General features: G+C 41.0%; 1 protein-coding gene across 1 annotated transcript; it reads left to right on the plus strand.

The window, feature by feature from the left end:
• Positions 1 to 523: 523 nt before the first annotated feature.
• Shisal2b (shisa like 2B) lies at positions 524 to 18,580 on the plus strand. The gene is made up of 3 exons (XM_005065571.4): positions 524 to 1,053; positions 5,671 to 5,828; positions 18,060 to 18,580. Exons 1-3 carry the CDS (start codon positions 593 to 595, stop codon positions 18,191 to 18,193), a joined length of 753 nt encoding a protein of 250 aa, XP_005065628.2. The 5' UTR covers positions 524 to 592; the 3' UTR covers positions 18,194 to 18,580.
• The last annotated feature ends 4,979 nt before the right edge of the window (positions 18,581 to 23,559 follow it).

The raw sequence follows: 23,559 nt of genomic DNA on the forward strand, positions 1-23,559 counted from the left end.
TCTAGGCAATCTCTGGGGCCTTGGGTAGTAGATCAGTATTTACCATGGCATGTGAATGATCTTTGGGAGCCCATCACATATGGAGGGATGCTCTCTCAGCCTGGACACGTGGGGAAGGGCCTAGGCCCTGCCCTGGATGAAATGACAGACTAAGGACATACCCATGGAGGACCTCACCCTCCCTGGGGAATGATATGGAGATTGGGTGGGGAGCTGGGGGGCTGGTGGAGGGACAAGGGAAGAGGGGAGGGAGAAGGAGCTGGGATTGACATGTGAAGCAACCTTGTTTCTAATTTAAATAAAAAATTATATTAAAAAAAACCCTACAGTTAGTTACTCGGCTTTGAACACCCCATGCCCTCACTAAAGCTAGTCTAAAGCCTTTTTATTCAGCCTGCTCCGGGGCCTGGATCAGTTGGTAAGTGCCGGTAAAGCCTCTGCGAGCCAGGCTCTATTGCCATGTCTCTGGGCAAACAAAGATGACACTTTGGCTGCACTTGTGTAGACAGACTGCACCCAAGTTCACCTCTGCTGTTCCCGCTAAAGAGATCCTTCTCTTGTGGAGTGAAGACTACTACAGGCTATAAATGAAATGAATGAAAGTGGAGGGGAGTCCGCAGAAAACAGTCGGAGGGAGAAGCAGAGGGCCGGGCCACACAGAGAAAGGGACCACTCAGCGACGAGACCCAGCTGTGAGAGCAGAGCGCTCCAGCACGGCCGTGGACAGTGGGAGGAGAGCCTAGGGGCGCGGAGGCTGAGTGCCTGCACTCGGACCCCAGATCACGGGAGTCTCCCGAGCTTGGGACGCACGGTCCGAGGGCACATCGCACGCACCTCGGTGTCCTGCTCACGGCCACCAGCGATGAGTGAGAGCAGCCGCCTGTGCTCGGGCTACTACAGCCTCAACCGCAGCTTCGTGGAGCCCTTCCAGTGCCCGCGGCGCGGCGATGGGGCCGCGCTGCTCTACTGCTGCGGCTTCGCAGACCTCAAGTACTGCTGCAGCGAGCCGGGCAGCTACTTCCCCTACAAGCACAGCTACATGTGGAGCCTCAGGTGGGCAGGGCAGGGCAGGGCAGGGCAGGGCAGGGCAGGGCAGGGCAGGGCAGGGCAGGGCAGGGCAGGGCAGGGCAGGGCAGGATGGGGCAGGACAGGGCGACCCCTCCCGGACCTGGGAAAGTGGCCAGTGGAAGACACAAAACCGGAATCAGGGAGGTCTCCCAGTGCCCGCTGTGTTCAGGTCCTTGTGCCAAGGCGCCAGGCTTCTGAACAGCAACTCTGCAGGGCACCCTGGAGACCAGTGGGCACCATGTGCATCGCAGCCTGCCTCGGGGACCACTGCTGGCTGACGAGCTGGAGGCTCTACTAACAAGACTGGAGGTTTTAATTCCTTTTTAGGTGTTTGGCGTTTTTTGTTTGTTTGTACATTTGAACAGAAAGGGGGCTTCTTTCCAACACGAGTTAAGGTAGTAAGGATCATTAGAGTACTTAAGTGTCACTGGGCAGCAGGAGCCCTTAAAGTGTGTGTGTGTGTGTGTGTGTGTGTGTGTGTGTGTGTGTGTGTGTGTTTGCGCAGGTGCTTGTGTATAACTGGGCTTTACAACACACTCTTCTTGGAGGTTCGAAACACTGACACTGCCCAACCAGGCTGAAGATGGAAGAAAGCTTGAGTTACTCTGCTTATGCACACAGCACGACCTTTCTGGACACCCTTCCCTTACACTCTCACGATTTGACCATTGCTAGACGTCAAAGCCACATCTTTCTTGTTCCTTTTTCCTACAGTGGGGTTTTCCCTGTGTCTATTAGTCCTTATGCAGGTGTTTTCATGAAGAAATGCTCCCCTTAAAAACAGCAGACTTTGAAACTTTAAACTTGATTCTTTTCTTTTGTCTACAGAATGAGTGGAAGCCTGAGATTATAGGAAAGAACTTGCACTACCACCACCACAAATTGTGTGTGTGTGTGTGAGAGAGAGAAAGAGAGAGAGAGGGAGGGAGGGAGAGAGGGAGGAGGGAGGGAGGGAAGGAGGAAGAGGGAGAGAGAGAGGGAGACAGAAAGAGAACTAGCTAGTGGGAGTACAATAGAGTACAATACTATTGCTCCACTCTCTCATCATGATCCAGAACTTGGCACACGTGCCAGCCAGATCAACAGCAAAAGTATTTCTCGAGGCAATAAAACAAGTACTATTTTTCTGTATTGCCAACCTGAATAAACTCTCAAGAGAACTGCCTTCCCACTGGGAAGCCAATTGACCAAGTTGTTCTTGAGTTGGACAAACTTGGCAGAAATGATGCCAATTTATTCTCTATATTTGGGAGAAAGAAAGTGAGGTACTGCCCTGTCGTTTTGGGCTTTTAGAGACTAGCTCGGTAGGCCATCTGTGAGTGTTTGAATCTCAGGTGCACCTCCAACAGAGAGTGGCAGTGCCCAAGTCAAACTCAATTGGAAATGGTGCCCAGGGTCTTCCAATCCCCCGTGGTGGCAAAAAGAAGAGGCCATAAACCCTTCCTAAGGTTTGAGAGAGCACAAAGGAGGGAACAGCCTGCTGGTGTCTACCTTCATCAGGAAAAAATGGGCAGCGAGCTCAGTGTCAGGGAAAGAGAAAAACCATGCTAACTAAGGGCATCAGTTGGTAACTTTGAAGGGGTTCCTGTGAATTACTGAGCTCTGAAAACACTGTGGGGCGGTAAATTCATTAGAGCTTCATTTCTCTTCTATTCTTTGCTCTTCGCTGCTAATTTAAAATGTTCCAACTGCGAAAAATATTACAGAAGTCACTAGCTTTGGAATTGAGATTCCACAGCAACCAGCGAAAGACAGCCATAGCTACTTTGAAGCGAGCGAAGGTGCTAAGGAGGAGGATGGTAGCAATGCTATGATAGCAGCTTCAGACACTTTCCGGTGCTGGAAAAGCAACTGTGGTGGGACACCAGGAGGAAGGGTGATTCTCCCTTCCCTGTGTCAGTCCCTTTCTGTTCTTCCCTCCTCTTTTAAAGCACTAAATTCAAAGGGTCTCCTTTAGTAACCTTTTCCAGGACTTAAGTAAGAAAAGAAGGCTTCTTTGGCAGGGCCATTCATGGAGGGATGCTGAATAAGCATTTGTAAAAATGACCACTTTAGGAGACTCCTGGATCCCCACCTTTACATGGAAATCTGTAGGCACATAAGGAACCATGACTCTGAAACAATGTCAGCATGCTGTTTGGGTTTCCTCCAAATTGTGTAGTCTTTTTAAAACCCTGCACACTGAACACTCATGATGTATATGCTGAATTTCATTAGACTGACAAATTTTAATTTACAAAATAGCTTTTTTTTACTTTGAAAATTCTTTTCAACAACTGGGTTCTCATTTCAAGAGTCTGTCCAGATGCCCTACCTATCTGATCTGTGCACAAAGTAATTCTAATTCTAATACTAATAACAGATTCCATTCTTGTGTGTCTGTGTATAGGCAAGTAAACCAAAACCTCCCTGGCACAGTTTGCAGAAGACAAGGTACAAGGGTTTCTTTCCCAATCCAACTAGAAGAAAGGGCAAACAGTATGGCAACCTCCAAGTGCAAATACATAGCTCTGTTTGGACTTTGACATAAAATTACCTAGTCATCACTATATGCAGGGCTGGTTGAAACAAGCTCAATGTTAATAAACCAAGTACAAGAATTTGGACCTTTGACTCAATGTTGCCTATAGTTCAGGAGGACACAATGTCTTTTGTGCAAGGGTGTTTTATCTCCTCAAACAAGGAAGAGTGGAATAAACAGCCTGTCACCTTCAATACTGTTCTTTCTCTCAAAGCAGTGATGCTCCTGGTGTTCCTGATCTAATTTTCCCTTTCCTTTCTTTTGGTAAAAGTCAAGCTTGCCAGGGGCCTAATCCCCGAGAGAAAGCAGGAGCCAGAAGACAAGCCAAGAAGATAATGAAGACTAAGATTATTATCTTTCAGTGATGTGCATTGCAAATTGCTACATGCAGATCAATCATGAGCTAATTAGTGTTTACTCTCATCTGTTGAATATTTTCTACAAGCTAAACATACATGAATACTTATAGTATTCACAACACCATGGGAAAACCGACTGAAGTCAGCTCTTGAATAGCCTAACATCTAATTGCGGCTGTTTCTCCATGACTCAAGAGACACAAGTCTGCATACAGCTCAGTATGACACTGACTGCCACGGACCACCCCAGCTGTGTATGGGGGTCCCTGGGATGAGGGTTCTCAAAGACTAGGTGGGTAAGGATTCAGCGGTGACAAACAGAAACAAACACAGAGGCAGTTTGAATCTGAGTGTATTTTGCAGTTCTCAAGCAGGGCTTTTTATAATGAAAACAAATAGCATCTCAGGGGTTGTGTTCAGTGAAGCAATACCCAAATAACATCATCGTTACCAGGCACAAACACACAACTTATCCAACAATAGATCAGAAAATCATTCAGGGCTAACCGCAGCTATTTCTAAGATCAGGTTAATAAATTTTTATAGTCAGTTATTGTTTCATATCTGTTACCTAGTTCACAATTATTTGATATCTGTTACCTGGTTTTTGTGAGTCTTTGAAATATTCTACTTTGACTTTTTCTTATTAAAAAGCTTTATTTACCAAACATTAAAACCACTCTCGATTACACATGTACAGCCATGTGAAATTTTATTGTTGGGAAAGTTTTTATCAATACTATCACTATTAACTTATGTGAATGATTCGAAAAGCACTGGTTTTCCTGGAGACAAGGTCATGGTAGTGACCATGTCTCAGAGGACCGTTTCTCATTTATATTTTTTGTTTAAAATGTCAGCATAGGCTTTCAGGAACATTTCGTTAATATCAGAAAAGAATAGAACAGAGATGGCCATGAGAACTACGGCTCAATTTTTATTTCCTCTGGCCAAGAGTTCCTCAGCTGTTTCCAGGAGACCTCCTTCTTTTGAAGTTACTGCCTCAGTCTGTGGAAGTTATCACACAGAATCTACTGGATTTGGTGTGGTAATTGACTTTTTAAATCCCCTCTTTTTTTAACCGTAACAAGTGCACAGGCTTTATGAAAACTGCTGTTTCAGTGTCTAGCATATGTGTAACCACATAAAAAAGTTACTGCAATTGTGGTGCGGGGAAAATGACAGGAAAATCTCAGGCTTTGAAAGTGAATTTCATATACACCCTGTAAACAGCTTTATTTTAGCTAAACCCTCTTCTCTTTTGCAGAGGTTGTGGTTTTGTACACTAGCACATGGTGTCTTTCATATACATCTCTAAGAGAAAAGTTTTCTATCACTGATAAATATGTTTCCTGACTCATACTGAAGCAAGTATTTTCCTGTTTATCTTTCCTTTGTGAAACTGATCTTTCTAAGGTGTGGTATTAATTTGATTAGCTTGATTTATTGGAGTGGGATATTTATGACGTTCCTAGAGAATTGTCTGACCGCTGACCTCTCTCACAGATGCCATACTGACCGTAACATAACAAATTTTAAAAGTCCTTAAATACCATAGACAGGATATGACAAGAATTCATTGTGAAAGTTTCCATCGGTTACTCCTCGTAGTAAAGCAGAATTTGGTTATGAATGGATGAGAGCAAGAATGAGCGGTAAAATCTTGGGTCTGGCTTGTGTGCATAGATGTTTGAATGGCATGACTCTCTCCTGTTTCCTCAGCATTGGTGCTCTGATTGGATTGGGAATTGCTGCCCTGGTTTTACTTGCCTTTGTCATCAGCGTCTGTGTCCTTTGCTACTTATTTCTGTACACAAAGCCTCAAAGATTGGACAATGGCCTTAAACTTCAGCACCTGGAGGTATCTTCTACCCTAGAAGGTAACCCGAATCCATTCTTTGTAATCAATTACTTGTGCTGTGTCTTAGCTGGGTGACAGAGCACACTGTTAAGAATGCATGCTCTTTATTTTTTTCTTCAGGGACATAATTTTGCTCTCTTTTATTTACTTAAATAAGGAATTTGAACAAGAAATTACAAGATTAAGAAATGTGAGTATTTCCATGGCTGTTACCACACACTGGGAAACCTTCGATGTTACCTGACCTTCTCCAAATTAACCACTCTCAGCACCAGAATGCATGCTCTTTAAAGATTCTATTTACATCCGGGTGTTAGTGCATGCCTTTAGTCCCAGCACTCGGGAGGCAAGCAGGCGGATGTCTGTAAGTTTGAGCCTGGTCTACAGACTGAGTGCCAGAATAGGCTCCAAAGCTACACAGAGAACCCCTGTCTAGAACCCCCCCCCAAATAAGATTCTGTGTCCTTGCAAGAGTTCACGATGAATCAGCTTTAAGTTATGGGATACTTTAGGGAAATTGTGGTCAAGACAAACTAGCAGACTATAAATGCTTATGCCCTCATGGAAAGCAAGTCAATAGGCCAGAACTTTCACTTTGATATATTTAATTCCTTTTTAGTTATCAATAGCTATCCTCCTGAAACAATTACATTTTGGTTTTCTGGCAGAACCAAGGATGTCAAGTACATAAGACAATAAAATGCCCCTGTAGGACACTCTTCGTAGTGAGCTTTATATTGGTCAGTCAGTGGTCAGACTGGCACCTGGCGTGAGGAATCAAGGGGGTACCTGAGACAATTTAGACGTTTCCAAAAAAAAAAAACCAAAAAAAACAAAAAACAAATAGAATGTAGAATATTCTCTTTTAAAAAGAGAAAGCATTTAATTTGGGCCTCATGGTTTCAGAGGGTTAGAGTCCATGGCCACCATGCAAGGGGCATGGCAGTAGGCAGGCAGGAAGTGGGCAGTGGCTGGGAGCTCACATCCCATTCATGAGCAGGAGGCAGAGAGACACATAGAACATTCTTTGTTGTTGAATAGCCAACAAACTATTTATACTGGTGTAGGTATATGTGTACAATGTAACTTTAAAGTAGAAAGAAACTTTTATGTATAAATTACAAATTCTGTGTCTTCTTATTGTTTCAGTTATAAAATAGTATATAGATGTCAGTTGTTATCATTACGAAACTATCAAAATATTGTGAAAACTGGTTTCTATTAGTGTATTAGGAAACACCAATCATGAAATTTGGCATGTGTGTATACAGAATATAATTTAAAGACCATGTAGGTGACAATACATAAATTTAGGATCTGTGTTGACATACTTAGAATGGCATATGAGTGTTTATTGCTTCCATTTAAAAACAAAAGGAAAATCTTTCTCAAGACATGAAGGAATTCATAGGCTGTATTTTAGCTGAATGATGAGATCTGTGATGTTTACGCAGGCCTACCTTGTGACCTTATCCAATATATCACCATCACCGTGTGCCTGCATTAGCTATAGTCTTCTCTGGGGAGAAGACTCTCTCCAGCCCCTCTTGTTCTCTCATCACAGTACAGCAGGATAGATTCCTCTGGAATTCTCTTCCCAAAATGCTGATAACGAGGGGCCAAACTGACAGACTTGGAGCTGAGTTTAATCCAAGTGACTTTGACCCAGTTTCTCCACGAGCACAACCATGCGATTGATTGGCGGTTATCACATCATCAAACTGTAAAAGTAATTATCATCTCATTTGCTTAAAAGATTGAAAATCATGGCTCTAAATCTTTTCTGTACCCAAGAATCACCTGCACGGGGGTGAGGGGGCATCTTAAAAACACAGCTTCTCAGCCCCAGCTTTTCAAACGAACACCTCTTCTTCCCACTCTTGCTCGTCCTCCTACTTTCCATAAAGCAGTCACGGTGAGACTGTTAAAATCTAAGTCATAGGAGCTGGAGAGAGATGGCTCAGTGGTTTAAGGCACTGACTGTTCTTCCAGAGAACCTGGGTTCAGTTCCCAGCACCAACATGGCAGCTCATGACAGACTGTAACTCCAGCTCTACAGGATCTGATACCCTCATACAGACATACATGCAGGCAAAACACCAATGCAAATGAAATAAAAAGTAAGTAAATAGTCTTTTTTTTAAAAAAGCTCTGAGTCCAAGTAGGCCTTCAGTTCAAGATCCTCTTGCCTCAGCCTCCTGAGTGCTGAATTTATAACACAATGAAATTTGTTCATCATGAAATTATAATTTCTAAATGAAAATACATAAAATGGAGGGAAGATAGACTATGATAGTCAAATAATGGATGCCTGGATTCCTTTTCTTTTTGGACAGGGTTTCATGTCAGGCTGACCTCAAACTCACTATCTTATCAAAGATGATTCCAAGTCTCCTGACCCTTTTGCCTCCAATTTCCAAGTTCTGGGATGACAGGCAGGTACCACCATGCTTGCTTTATGGTTCTTTTAAAAATTTTTTATGTTTCCTTATATCTTTAAAAAGTTTATAAGTGAGCCGGGCATTGGTGGCACACGCCTTTAATCCCAGCACTTGGGAGGCAGAGGCAGGCAGATCTCTGTGAGTTCGAGGCCAGCCTGGTCTACAAGAGCTAGTTCCAGGACAGCCTCCAAAGCCACAGAGAAACCCTGTCTCGAAAAACCAAAAAAAAAAAAAAAAAAAGTTTATAAGTGCTTTGAGATGACTGAGTGGGTAAATCATTTGCCCCCAAGCCTGGTGGCCTGAGTTTGAGTCCCTGAACCCATATGGCTGAAGGAGGATTCATTCCCATTTGTCCTCAGACCTCTACACAGACAGGTGTCACAGGGTGTGTGTGTGTATCTGCACGTGCACGTGCATGCGCGCATACACATACACACTCACACACAGTCAAACACACTCTCACACACACTCACACACAGTCAAACACACTCTCACACACACTCACACACATACACACACACTCACACAAGTCACACACAGTCTCACACACACTCACATACAGTCACACACACACTTACACAGTCGCACACTCTCATACATGGTCACACACACAGTTACACACACTCTCACATACACACTCACACACAGTCTCACACACATATAGTCACACACATAGTCACACATACTCACACACAGTCTCACACACTCACACAAACTCTCACACACACTCACACATGCTCATACACAGTCACACACTTTCACACAGTCTCACACACACTCACACAAACTCTCACACATACTCACACAGTCTCACACACTCACACATACTCACATATGCTCACACACAGTCACACCCACTCACACACACTCTCACATACACACACAGTCACGCACACACACACTGACACAGTCACACACACTCACACATACTCTCACACATGCTCACACACACTCACACAGGTCTCACACACACTTACACACAGTCACACACACAGTCACACAAACTCACACAGTCTCTCTCTCACACACACACTCATATACTCTCACAGAAGTCACCCTTCAAACCCTAAGTTTCCCCCAGCCCTCTCAATGGATACAGCTCTCCACTGTAACCTTTTTATGGATGGCCCTCTAGGTCTTTCTTTTTCTAATCTCCTTCGCCAAACCACATTGGGCCCTTTTCCATTTCTTGAGATTCTTGAGCAGGACCTTTGCGCATGCCACCACCATTTCCTCAGACATCTATGTGATTTACAACTCTTTTTCCAGGAGTTCCTCTTTGCGTGCTGCTCTTCCTAGTCAAGCCCCACCCCACCCCCAGGCCCAAACATTCAAGAAATGTTTGGGTATGATAAGCACTGGGGATATCACAGTGAACAAACATGACCAAAAAAAATCTTACTTTGCTGAAACTTAGTTTCTAGTCATAATGCCAAAAATTATAAATAACAAGCAGACTAGAATAGATAATGGTGAAGTCAAATGTATCTTGTGAAATACTGACCAGGTATGTTCGTTGCTGCTGTCATCAAACATGTGTCTTCTATGTAATGCACTGTGCTAAATAAAAAGTGGTCATTTTTCCTGGCTTAGCTCAAGGACTATTGCAAAATTTTATTTCATGTTTGCTTTGTGAAGCCAGAAGCAGAATTACTTACTGGCATGTCAATTCAGATTTGGCATGTTTCTTGCTGTTTATGGGTGAAGCCAGTTAATATATTTCTTATGAAGTTAGATGAGACTGCTTTCTTGCAGTGAAATAGCCCTACTTTGTTCCTCACAAAAATGTATCAAGGTAGCAAGTTAATTTAATAGACCTTTCCTGAGTCTGCCTATTAGAAAGAAGTATGCAAAATTTAAAGTAACCAGGGCCTTGCTGTTACTTTCAAAGGACTTGATTTTTGTCATGTGGGTTAATTTTTTTTAAAATCATATTGCAGAGCACGAAACAAAATAGGTAATCCATATGCTGTTGGAATAGAAAAATGGGTTCCTCTTGAATCAACCCTTAGAAATATTTAAACACTGTGCACTTTATTAAATATGAGCATCCCATTCCAGTGTTCCCACCACCTAGCAAGAGATGCTGTTGTTTAAGCTATGGGGAAGAAAAGTTAGAGATAGTATTGCAGTTAAGGAACATGTTAAAGACTGGAAACATAAGGAAATGTTTGCATAATTAATCAGCTTTGTAAGTAGAATTGATTTCACCATTAGAAGCCTTTTGTTTTCAACACTATCTGTTCAAAAAAAGTATTACATTATTTTAGACTAATTTCTTAAAGTTATCTTTTATTTTCTGAAATTCTAATTACATATTTTCCCCCATTTCATGCTCCTTACTTAAAACCCTCCCACATATCCCTCCATGCTCCCTTTGAAATTCATGTCCTCTTTTTTCATTAATTGTTACATACATGCGCGTGCACACACACACACACACACACACACACACTCCTAAATACATGAATACAGCCTACTCAGTCTGTATAATGTTACATTAAATATGTTTTCAGAGCTGAACATTTGGCATTAGATGATTGATTGGCCTGTTTTTCCTTGGGGAAGAGTATTTAGATTAATTTTTATAATATAGACTGTTTTTGTTACAGGTAGTGAATGACCTAAGAGGAACTGTGTTCTTATACATTTTACAATGGATATAGAGTCATCTTTTTCTATAAATGACAATGGTGTAGGTCTAAAATAGGATAATCATAGATTACACTGCCAGGATTTTTTCTCAGCCTATTTTTATTCCATGGTATTTCGATTTTAAATGCATACAGCTTAAGGCTTTACAGTCTTTGAACTGATCTTGAAAAGGCAGGTAGGTCTCTTCTGGCCATGGCTGCAGACATTAGTGGTATAACCTCTGCAGTCCACAATGTACAGAGTACCTCTCACTGAGCAATTGGTGGACTTTTAAATTGGGCTCTGCAACTGTTTTCTTCTTTTAACATTTTTACAGTTTGGATTATGCACATTTCAAATGCCAATATTCCAAAGACTACTGGGGCTTGCATTGCTTTGCCTTGGGCACTATGTTGCCAAGCAAAAGATGCCTGTATGAAGACAGTCCTAGGTATGAGGGCTCTTCTCAAGACTGTGGGAGACTATTCACGGTCAATGATGGAGTAGTCAGGGGGACGATGCCATAGATCGCTGCTTCTCAAATGTGCCCATACTGAAGCTCTTACAGCTGTATCAGTGATGAAGTCAAGGCCCCAGAGTTCTCAGGGCTAGAGTGGGGAAGGTCTGCCCTGACCCTCCTGGGCTTCAGTGCTTAACTGTTTCTCATTTTGCTTTAGAAATCATGGGGATTTTCAACCGAATGCATAGTGTAAAGCTTGCTGTCCTTTAATAATGACATGTGTCACCCACATCTAAGTAAAATGGCTGCTTCAGGAAGATGAAACCTGTTCACCCTGAGGCTTTGACTAGATCTGAGCAGGTGAGGTGACGGGGAGTGATCAATGACAGGGACTCTGAGAAGTGGCATGTCTGAGAAAACTTAGAAAGACAGCACCAGGAGAACTGCTAGGAACAGTAACACAATTGTATAGACATAACAAACACCCTCAAGCTGGTATTTGGTGGTCACTTTAGAAAGGCTGAAGATAAGCTGGGCGGTGGTGGTGCACGCCTTTAATCCCAGCACTCAGGAGGCAGAGGCAGGCGGAAGGTGGAAGACAGAAATGAATAAGAGTAGGTAATAGCACTAAAGCACAGTAACAGGCAAAAAACAAAACTGCATATAGAATTCTGAGAGTGTAAGTTAGGGGCATATCACATAATCATTTATGCGGCCATGAGCAAAATGAGTCTCAGGCTGACTTGAAATGGTTTTGTGTTTCGTAGATGTTCTCACTTCCTCAGAAAGAAAAGTTTCTTTTCACTCACATTCATAATAGAAACACTGGAAATATGGAGAAACAAACAAATGCTCTGGGAACAGAGGTGAAAGGTGTCAGCACTAAATGAATATCCTTCAGGGAGGCTTTTCTACATATCCCTAGGTCACATATGAAGCAAAATGGGAAATGCAGGACATGGCAGCCTATATCTGATCCCAGCACAGAGGGTGAGGCAGGATGGTAACAAGTTTAAGGCAAGCCTGGGTTTTATGGTGGTTCTCTCTCTCTCTCTCTCTCTCTCTCTCTCTCTCTCTCTCTCTCTCTCTCTCTCTCTCTCTCTCTCTCTCTCTCTCTCTCTCTGTCTCTCTCTCTGTCTCTCTTTCTCTTTCCTGCCCCTCTGTGTGTGTGTGTGTGTGTGTGTTTCTGTCTGTCTGTGTCCCCACCCTCCATCTATCTCCAAAAAAACACAAATAGTTGCATCTTTCTTTGCCTATAAATGAATGCCTGTTATCATTTAACCCATTATTACTTCACAACGCACCATGACTTTTGCTGTTGATATGAAAGCCTTTTTATGTCACTCCGAAGATTTGCTGATTGTTAATATTTTGCTTCATTAGTTCTATCACTGGTACTTTGCAAATATTTTCTGGACTATATGACTTTTAAACTATAAAATCAATAGCATTTCCTAAAAACAAAGATACGTCCTCATGTGTGAACCCTGCACACATCCAAATCAGTCACCACAATGATGATACAGCAACATACACTCTGGGATTTATATTCAAGTTTTACAGTCTCAATAGCTAACTTTTCTTATCTCAGATCTGTTCCAGAATTACATTTGTGTCCTTTCATTCCTTGTTTCCTTGAATCCTCAGCCTTTCTTCTTTTATGCCCTTGGCAGATATTTTGTGCAGTGTCCCTCAATCTCTGCTTGTCTGCTTTCTCATTATTGGAGAGATAGCATAATTCTTTACATGAACACACAAAAGTTATAGTATCAAAGTACCACAGATGACACACAATCTTGATTGGCCTGATTATTTGTGATAGTAACATGATTACAGTGAGGTATTTGTTTGTTTGTTTTTTTATTTGAATTAGAAACAAGCTTGCTTCACAGGTCAATCCCAGCTCCCTCTCCCTCCCCTCCTCCCTCGCCCCCCCCCCAGGCTCCCCAGCCCACCCAATCCCCACTCTGTTCCCCAGGGAGGGCCTCACCCTCCCTGGGGGTTATCCAGAGTCTGTCATTTTGTTCCAGGCAGGGCCTAGGCCCTCCCCCCAAGAGTCCAAGCTGAAAGAGCATCCCTCATTGGGGGATGGGCACCCAAAATCCATTTGTATGCCAGGGATAAATACTGATCTACTACCCAAGGCCCCATAGATTGCCTAGGCCTCCACATTGACACCCACATTCAGGGGGTCTGGATCAGTCCCATACTGGCCTCCCAGCCATCAGTCTTGGGTTGCAAGAGTTCCCCCTTGTTCAGGTCAGCTGTTTCTGTGGGTTAAACAAGCCCATTCTTGACCCCTTTGCTTATCAGTTCTCTCTGTCACTGGATTCCAGGAGTTCAGTTCAGTGTTTAGCTATGGGTGTCTGCTTCTGCTTCCATCAGTTGCTGGATGAATGTTCTTTTTCCAGACTCTCTGGCAGTGGGATTGTAGGCTGGCACTCCCCTGATTCATGTCTAAAATCCATATATGAGTGAGTACATACCATGTTTGTCTTTTTGTGACTGGGTTACCTCTACAGTGAGGTATTTGAAACCATGAAAATATCCTGTTCCTCTGCAAATCTTCACCCAATCACTGATTTTTTTGACAACTGTTATTATGCTGACACTTATAAATGACAATTTTACAACTTCTAACAGCTTTTAAATTGATTATTTCACTGCTCCCCTATTTATTTATCTAAGTTCTTTGTGACACTGAAACAAAGCATCTTAGACTGTGTAATTTATAAAGAACAAAAGGTTAATTTGCACAATTCCAGAGGCTGGGAAGTTTAAGATCAAGATGGCCATGTAGTGAGCATTGAGTGAGAGCTAATGTCTGCTTCTCAGCAAGTGTCTCAATGCTGTGTCTTGTCGTAGAACAAGGAGAAGATGGGCAAAAAGAAGCCAGCTTGCCCCCTCCCCAGCCCTTTTGTAGGACTGCCAAATCCACACATAGGGGCAGAACTCTCAAGGTCTAATCACCTCCTAAGTTCCTCAACTCTTAATACTTCTGCTTTGATTTTATATGCCTTTTAGAGGAACACATGCATTCTAACCATAGGATTGCCTATTCATTTTAATTGTCAGTATGGACGTGTGCATTTTAAAATATTGTTGTTGTTGTTTATTTTGACCCATGAATGACCTTATATTTGGTCAGTGGTTTTTTAAAATTTATTTTTGGGTGTATATATGTATGTACTATATGCACATTGCATGCAGAAACCAGAGGTAGGCACTGAGTGTCCAGCTGTATCAGGTTCTTCCTCACTTCCGTGGATCATGGTTTGTCACTAAAGCTGGAGCTAGGTCAAGTGATCTTCCAGCACCGTCTTCTATAGTACTGGATTACAGGCATACACAGGATCTTGGCTCTTTATATGCATGCTGGGACCCAAACTCTCTTCCTCATCATTGCATAGAAAGCACTCTAGCCACGGAGCCATCTCTCTCGGCATTGAACAAACTCTTTTAAATTGTTTCCCATGCCTGCTTGAAGTTTGCCTATCATTTTGGGAGCACTTTTTTGTTCTTCAAGAGATTTGGTACTTTCCCAGTTCCAACACTGGAAGCTACCATTTCTTCAGATGGTAACAGTGTTTATAAATCAAATGTGGTTACACCATATTTAATTAACTCACTGACTTCCACTTTCACCATTCTCTTACAAATATATTGAACACCTAAGTATTCTCTTAGCATAAATCCTTAGCATTTGAATTCCTAATCTGAATGTGCACACATATCAAAAGATTTGGGTATAGTTTCTACTTACCCTCCAGAAAATTACTATTTACAATACTTGTTTTTCCACAATCTCTGTGGCTTTGTATATTATTTAAAGGTATTTATTTTACTAATTTCATAAAGTATATTATTTTAAAATTATTTAATCAGACACTTTCATGTTTGTATATTTTGTGACACACTGCTTATATTTTATACATTTTCTATGAGGGTATTCATTCTTTAATAGATACTGCAGGTTTTCTTCTGCTGCACTTATATTTGTGTGTGTGTTTAAAGCTTTAATAACTCTACAGAAGCAAAGTTATTTTTTTTATTTCCAAATGAGTCAGTTGTCCAAATATATAGTAGTCTTGTCTTTCTAATGTCAACCTACATGGTTACTTATCTTAAATTATTACATGTACTCAGGTCTGTTTTTAGACTTGCTCTATTAAATTATTCATTCTTATTATTCCTAAGATATGATAGACTTTAAATTATTGCTGTTACATTATTTTAAGTCAAGAATCTATTCCCTTCCTTCCATCAAGCTTCTTGTAAGAATATATTGGCTTTTTGTATGCAATGCTTAAGTTTCCAAATGAACTTTTGAATCACACTTTAAAATTTTGAAACAGTCAAGTGATATTTTGATGGTTTTATAGTAAATTTATAAATAACTTTGGGAGCCACTTTACTAAATACTTAATACTCCGTAAAAAACAAAGTGCTCAAAACTCGTTAAACTGGGTTGCTGACTCTACTCAGAAATACTTTATTTCACAACAGCTTTTAAAGAATTCATTGTGATATTAGTAGAAAACAGGATTCTAGCATAAAAAGCACTCATGGAGTCTCTTGGAAAGAGAGAACAAGTTGACAAACTTTCTTGATCACGGCCTGCAGCCGTGTCTGTGAGTCTGTTTTAAAAAAAATAAAAACCAACACCACCACAAAACCACAGAGTGACCTCGGAGTGCAGATTTGAGATTGATTCCCAAAGCTCTCCAGCTAGCCCAGCAGTGGAGGGGGGGGGGGAAGGAAAGGGGGAGCTGCTTGGAGCTCCATGGAAACAGAAGCTAGGTGAAGATGGATGGATAATGAATGGCAGGAAAGTGCCACCACAGTCTGCCAGGTGGCCAGGGGACAGAGACCTACAGGGATCCCCAATCCTCATTTTCTGTTTTGAAATCCCTGTCAATACCCAAGCTCACAATTACCCGGTAAGCTGATCCCCAAGGAACAGCTCTGAAATAAATACAAGTTTAACCGGTATCATAACAAGTATTTGGCATCACTGCAATGAGAACAGGTAGAATGATTTTGTTTGGTGAACTGAATTTAAATTTTGCCAAAAGTCAAAGCTTTAAGTGCCAGTTTATTATGTTCAGGATTAAGGGAAGACTAGGATTTACATATAGTAGCCAGACTAAAATGAAATAAGTGCAGAAACATGAAAGCTCAGCACTAGGAACCGAAGGGAAGAATTACAGTCTTGGCAACTGTACCCAACTAAAGACATAGGTATTAAATAAGAAAAGCTCTCCGAGTGTAGCAAATCCTTGGCAGTTCAACGGCATTACAGATTTCTTACTTGAAATCAAATCCATGCTGCAACGTGTGATAGAAGGCTTTATCCCTATTTGGCTGGATGAGAAATTAGTTTCTATGAAAGGAAAACTAGGCCAAACAGGATGCTGAGATGGCCCCTTCTCTTAAAATAGTCCCAGAAAGACGTTAGGGGACTTCGTCATCTCCTGGGCTCCACTTGCTGTTTTCCTGTATCTCCAATTACTTTAAAGTGCTGGAGGGAAACCCACTGAAAGTGCTTTTGGACTTTTACAGTAGTAAATTCTGGAGTGTTCAGGTGTTTACAACCAATCTCTCCTTATTCGAATAGGAAAGTGCTTTGTTAGGGGTAATTACTTTGGTTTTAGAAGCCAACCTAGGAAACTATCTTGATAAGCTAACTTGTTTAGAAGGATGTAGAAGCCAGGTCAACCATGAGTCAGGGCTGGGGTAAAAGGGCTTTTGCAAGTACTAAGGATGGAGAATTATTAACATGGACTGCATTTTGATAGCTTGTAAACTCAGAGAGCTGTAGGCAGTTCTGATGAATTCCTTTAGTTTTTGCCTCAGAAATACATAATGGAAACCAAACCTGCCAAAAAAGAGACAAGTTAAAGCACCCAAATTATTAGATTACTGAATAACACCCAGAGATTCCCCTTTGCTATATAAAATCACCAAACATGTATGTGATGAAGTGGGTGGGTGGGGGGAGACCTTGAAATTTTAATTCAAATATTATGAATTTTAAATATGTAGGCATCACTTAGTAAACATGTGGGAGTCAATATACCCACATTAGATTTAAGTTTTCAAACCCCCTCTAACAATACCCTAATTTGAAGCCTTTTAAATAAATGCTTGTATAAGATACAAGCACAGTAACAGTCCACAGAATAATATCCACCTCTCCTTTGTTAGCTCAAATGCTGATGAATGAAGGCTACATTGTCCAGTTCTTGCTTATTATGGGTTGTATGCAGTGTGTGAATTGGATTGTGGAGTGAATGTGTTCTTTTGAAAAACTCACATCCAAGTTGCTGATGGTGGCAAAGCCTTCAAGTCTTGAAATCATCATGATTAGCTTTAATGCAGTTTATTATATTTCTGTAGGGTTGGAACAGTCACTTTCATTAAGTGACTATGAATTGTTGCCTCCTAATGAGATGTATGCTTTCTCATAAAGAGAGACATGGAGAAAAGAACACGGAAATGAAATTCATATTCCTGTGACTAAGTATCTCCCTTCACTTTCAGAATGAATGGATCAAACTCGTTCTGAATGGACTTGCTTCTCACTCATCTATATAGTATTATCAGAACATCGTATTTTCAATACTATTATAACAATTCTAGCACAAACTTTGAAAAGGCAAATTCTATGTCACAAGTTTGACTAATTATTTCATTTGGTCTTGTGTATTTGCAGGAAACTTCAATAGAAAAACCAAAGGCCTCATTTCAAACGCAGCATCAAATTCAACAAATGAGACGGTCTATGAAGCCGAAGATGTAACGCAAGAAAAAACAATGGATGCAACACAAATAAATATTGCTTATTAGCTAAAATTCCTGTTCTAAAAGCTTACTGGAGAGGTGGACCATTAAGAATAAAGAATGTATTCTACTTTGACTTTTTGAGATGGGGTCTCTCTACATAGCCTTGACAATCCTGGAACTCACTGTATAGACTAGGACAGTCAACTTGCCTCTGCCTTCTGAGTACTGGGATCAAAGAATGCATTTTCAATAAGCTTCTAACATTGCCTCTTAAGTCTTTGCCACTCACAAAGCAAGATCAGCTTTAGCTTTAATTAACTCATTTATTAAGCACTTATTGAGGTTCTGATAAATGTTTATGTGGTTAAGTTTCCTTTGTAAAGTTTCTGTATGACATGAAACTATGCTATTTCTTCAAAATAAAGAGTTTAGTAATAACAGAAAAACAAACCAATCTCAGTGAAGCACAATCAATGGGTTTGTTTCATAACATTTCACAATGATTTAACACATTACTGTCATAAGAGATAAAAATGGGTAAGTAAATCTTGGGGGGGGAGGTTGTCTCATAAACCAAAGCCTCCCAATGTTTTTGAAGGATTATTGTGTGTACATCTGTGTGTATGAAACAAGAATATATTACCTTCATAAAAGTTAATATTCAATGACAAAGATATCACTGTATAACCTGTAAAAAGGGTACGTCCTAAATTTCAAGTATACAAGGCAATTCCTCTGTCAGTACGCTTCCTGAAGAATGTCCGTAATGAAAGTCATAAGAAGTAAGTTTGAATGTCAGCAGTAGGCTCGGCTGGACCTTTGACACATTTCCTGCTGAAGTAGCTCACCTCTGGGTTACCTGAGGAAACGTCATGGGGCTCCCCCTTGAAGCAACTGGGCATCTCTCTGTAACTTACAACAGTAGGTGCTTCTTAAGTTGACACAAAATATTAAAAGCAAAAAGCATTATTAAACTATGACTCATCTTGAACACTGAAAAACATATTTTAAATGATTTACTTAGATTTCACAAATATTCAGTGTAGTTCTAACTAATGCTTCCATCTAACATATAGAAAGTTTCAGTAGCTTACATCTCAAAAGATTTTTCTCATAAATGTATCTATTAAGAATAGAGGCATAGTTCTTTTTCTTTTCTTTTTTTTTTTTTCGAGACAGGGTTTCTCTGTGTTTTTTTTGAGCCTGTCCTGGAACCCACTCTCTAGACCAGGCTGGTCTCGAACTCACAAAAATCCACCTGCCTCTGCCTCCAGAGTGCTGGGATTAAAGGCGTGCGCCACCACCGCCCAGCTAGAGGCATAGTTCTAAAAATGAAATTCAATAGAAAAAAGGAACAACTTAGGGCCCTTGTCACTGCACTCATCTGCTTTAGGTAAGGTTTTCATAGCTGAAAGACTTGTCTTTCAAAATGCGCTGACCATGGCTTCTTTAGTCTGCTCTCAAGACTCATTCTTGTGCATGTAAAACTCAGGGGTAGATGTAGAAACTTCTCATCCTGTCTATCAAAGCAATGGGTTTCTCTCAGGCTAGCATTAGATTTTGAGGGGATGGAAATGCTTTCTTATCTGAAGTCTAGTACCACTGCTGCCAATCTTAGTGACACGTTTATTATTTTATTAAACAACTACATTTGACTTCCCCATCCAAATAGAATAGTTTCACTAAGGTTTAAATATTAAAATGCTAGAGTGTAACTGAAGTTTGAAAGTTCAAACATTTTTAATTATAAAAATGACCATTTCTATTTTTTTTTAGATCAGAACAGCAAATAAATTTTACATTGTGCAGGTTCAGAGCGTTCATGGATACTTGTGATCTTTTCCAATGTTTTAAAAAAGAAAACCCAGATACTGGGCAGCAGGGGCACATGCTTTTACTCCCAGCACTCAGAAGGCAAAGGCAGGCAGATTTCTGAGTTTGGGGACTGCCTGGTCTACAGACTGAGTTCCAGGACAGCGAGGGCTACACAGGGAAACCATGCCTCAAGAAACCAACCAACCAAAGAGGGGAGAAATGGAAGGAGAGAAAAAGGAGTAAAAAGGAGAAGATAGATAGAGGGGGGAGACGGAGAGGGAGAGGGAGAGGGAGAGGGAGAGGGAGAGAGAGAGAGAGAGAGAGAGAGAGAGAGAGAGAGAGAGAGAGAGAGAGAGAGAGAGAGAGAGAGAGAGAGCCCTGAAAATGTTCTATATTGATATACAGGAGTCAGTGATATTTCTATACCAGCTTGGATGGACATCTGAGTGGACAATGCTAAGTCAAGGCACTGGTACAAGTTTATTTTCTTTGCTGAAAGGCAAGGGAAGGTGTCATAAATGGCACAAAAGAGGGGAAATTAAGGTTGGGAAAGACAAAACTGAGACACACATGGTTGTGTACACTATAAACAGTGCCCAAAGAGTGGGACTTCAGACCTTTGCTGTGCCAGGCACTTACAGAGGGGTTGAAGGGAGGGACATGAGCGAAATTAGATGTCCCTGACCTTAGCAACAGGGGCTACTGTCACCTCTGTTCTTAGATACTGAAGCCTGGTACCGTGATCAGTTGGCATCCTTGACAGGTGACCTGCAGAGGCAGCTCACCTCTAGGTCACCTGAATGAAGTGAGTGATGTGTCTGTCTGTAACTCTGAAGCAGTGCTACTTCCAAAATTGAGACAAAATATTAAAAGCAAGAAGCCTTATTTAATTATGACATAATCTATACATTGAAAATATATATAAAATTATTTATTTGGGCTTCATAGTCAAATCACAGCTTTAAGCCCATCAAGAATAAAGTAAAATTAACAAATCACATTTTGAAAAAATGTACATGAATATAAATTCTTAGACCAATCTGGTGGTAATTGTAAGGCTTTTATTATTACTATTGGCTTTAGGAAATTTAAGCCATTGTGTAATTAATAAACAACAGAGCATAAAACCCTAAAATTATCATCTATGTGGACTTTTAACGACAGCAATTTCACCTTCTAAAAATTGAAGAGCAGAATCATGAAAGAGATGAGATCAAACCCCCTTGAAAGCCATTTTCTGCCTTATAATGCTGTCATGTCTCATGTCTCACAAACATAGGGTCCTAAGGGCTCCTTCTCTTGGTCACAGGAACCTGAAATGGTGTCAGTTTTCACCACTCTGCCGTACACAGGCACACTGCCCTGCCAGGTGTCCATTTCTTCAGACACAGTTCAAGTCTATGTCATCGTCTTCTTCCTGCCCAGCACTCCCTTGTCAAGAAGTGCCCAGACTCTGCTCATCAGCCCTAATAACATGAGCTTCAGGGTTGTGTTCTCTCTGCAGCCCCTCTAGCTGCAGCGGACTAAGGCAGCATCTGAATTTCTTTCCATGGATCTTTGGGTTCAGTACTGCACTCCCATGAATGTACTTCTAATGGCACTTCTACCAACTGGACTGTGAGCTCTTCAAGACAGCAGTTGGGCATGGTCTACAGGTACTAGTAAGAACTCTGCTACCTACTTCAAGGCAAAAGGTAACCTAGAATCTTAAGAGTCGTAAATATATTCACACACAGTTGTCCAAGTCATTTATTAATACCCTGGCCTCCAAGAATAAAAGGGGTGAGAGATGTACTAAATGCGAGCAACTAAGGAAAACACACTGAGAAATTTTAGACAAGATTTGGGAAATAGAATGGGAAGTTGGAGGACACACTTATCAGCTTAAAAATACTAGCTTCCAAGTGTTCAGATAATTTAGCTACAAACAGAAATCTATGTAAATTCTGTCTGCATTTGGAGAAAATGACATACAATCGGGTCATAACAAAGTGAAATGAATACCATTTATCTACTTAAGTAGATATATTTAGCAGTCATAATAATAAACACAGCCGCCGGGCGGTGGTGGCGCACGCCTTTAATCCCAGCACTGGGGAGGCAGAGGCAGGCGGATCTCTGTGAGTTCGAGGCTGGGCTGGACCGATAGCCTCCAAACCAATACAGAGAAACCCTGTCTTGTAAAAACCAAAATAAATAAATAAATAAATAAACTGCTGGATGCTTATCTATAATACTTCCTTAAAAGAATATTATTTGAAATTCACTAGAAGTGATCTGAGAAAACATAGTACAATATTTCATAGGCAAGAGACATCAAGGCCCCAAAAAGCTAAATGACTTTGCTGGGGATTACAGAGGGAGTTGGAGATAGAATGTACTCAGGATGGTGTGGTCAAAGGCTGTCTGTCGGGAGCTTAGAGGAGATGGAGCACAGTCAGGGTTGCAGAGGCTCAGACATCACAGATAGTTACCATACCAGGCATCTGGATTGTTACTACTAAATAAGCCTTCTTTCTGCTTCACATTGCCTAAAAAGAAATTTCACAAATTTTCCTAGGAAATAGTAATGAGACATGGATCCCACTCCAGCAACAACTTCTTACTTTAGTAAAAATAAATGACTTTTACTTGGGTATACTAATATTATAGGGAAATTTATTAATAATGCTAAGATTATTCCTGGGGAAAATGTCAGGTCCATTAAACATTTTTTATTTTATTATACCAGATTACTGAGTGAGGCCTAACTGTATATATAAAGTTTCTGATTAGCTGAATTAAGAAAAAAAATCAATAAAACCCAAAACTCACAAGTATAATAATCTCTTCATTTACAACTACTGTCACTGATAACATCTAAAAATACAAAGGGATGAGGCCATTTCTTTATGTAGTATTTGCTATTCTTTTTAAGTTTAAAATTAAAAAGCCTTAAATTTACATGCACATGTATGTGTCTGTGTGAGCATCTGCTAAGTGCTCATGAGTACCACAGAGGTCAGCTGAAGACACTAGATCACTTGGAAATGGAGTAATAGGGTTACAGGTGGTTATGAACTTCCCCGTGAGGATGCTGGGACCTGAACTCAGGTCCTCTCTAAGAGAAACAAGAGTGTTTAACTGCTGAGTCAGTCACCTTTCTTTGCAACTACCTGCTATTTTTTAAAAAAGGATTTTAAGAATGACATTTATCTATTTTCATTAATCCAGATAACCTAAATAATCAAAGAACTGAATTTTACAAAATTAGTGTCAACAAAACAAGTCCTTAAAAATCTAAAAGTTCTGTGCTTTAGTCGTAACAAATGACTAAACTATGAATCAAACAACTTCTTATGGGCCAAGAGAGTTATCAGTTTGTGGAAAAGCTGAGGATGTGTGCGCTTCATGGAAGCGATGCTAGGGAAGGGTGTGGGGGTAGCTTCTGTGGAACTCGGGGAGAAGGGAGGGTTTGTTCAGAGACTTACAAGGCCCCAGTCTGACCGGGGCACGCAAGTTTGGGTGCTGGGAAAGGGAAGAATTAGTAAATCTCTCCAGGCTGCAAGACCAAGCATACTTACCTGACAAATTTGCCTGCAGCCACATCTCTACTGACCAATCCCATGCTATAT

This window comes from Mesocricetus auratus, unplaced genomic scaffold (assembly GCF_017639785.1).
Source record: "Mesocricetus auratus isolate SY011 unplaced genomic scaffold, BCM_Maur_2.0 Super-Scaffold_100020, whole genome shotgun sequence".
Lineage (NCBI taxonomy): Eukaryota > Metazoa > Chordata > Mammalia > Rodentia > Cricetidae > Mesocricetus > Mesocricetus auratus.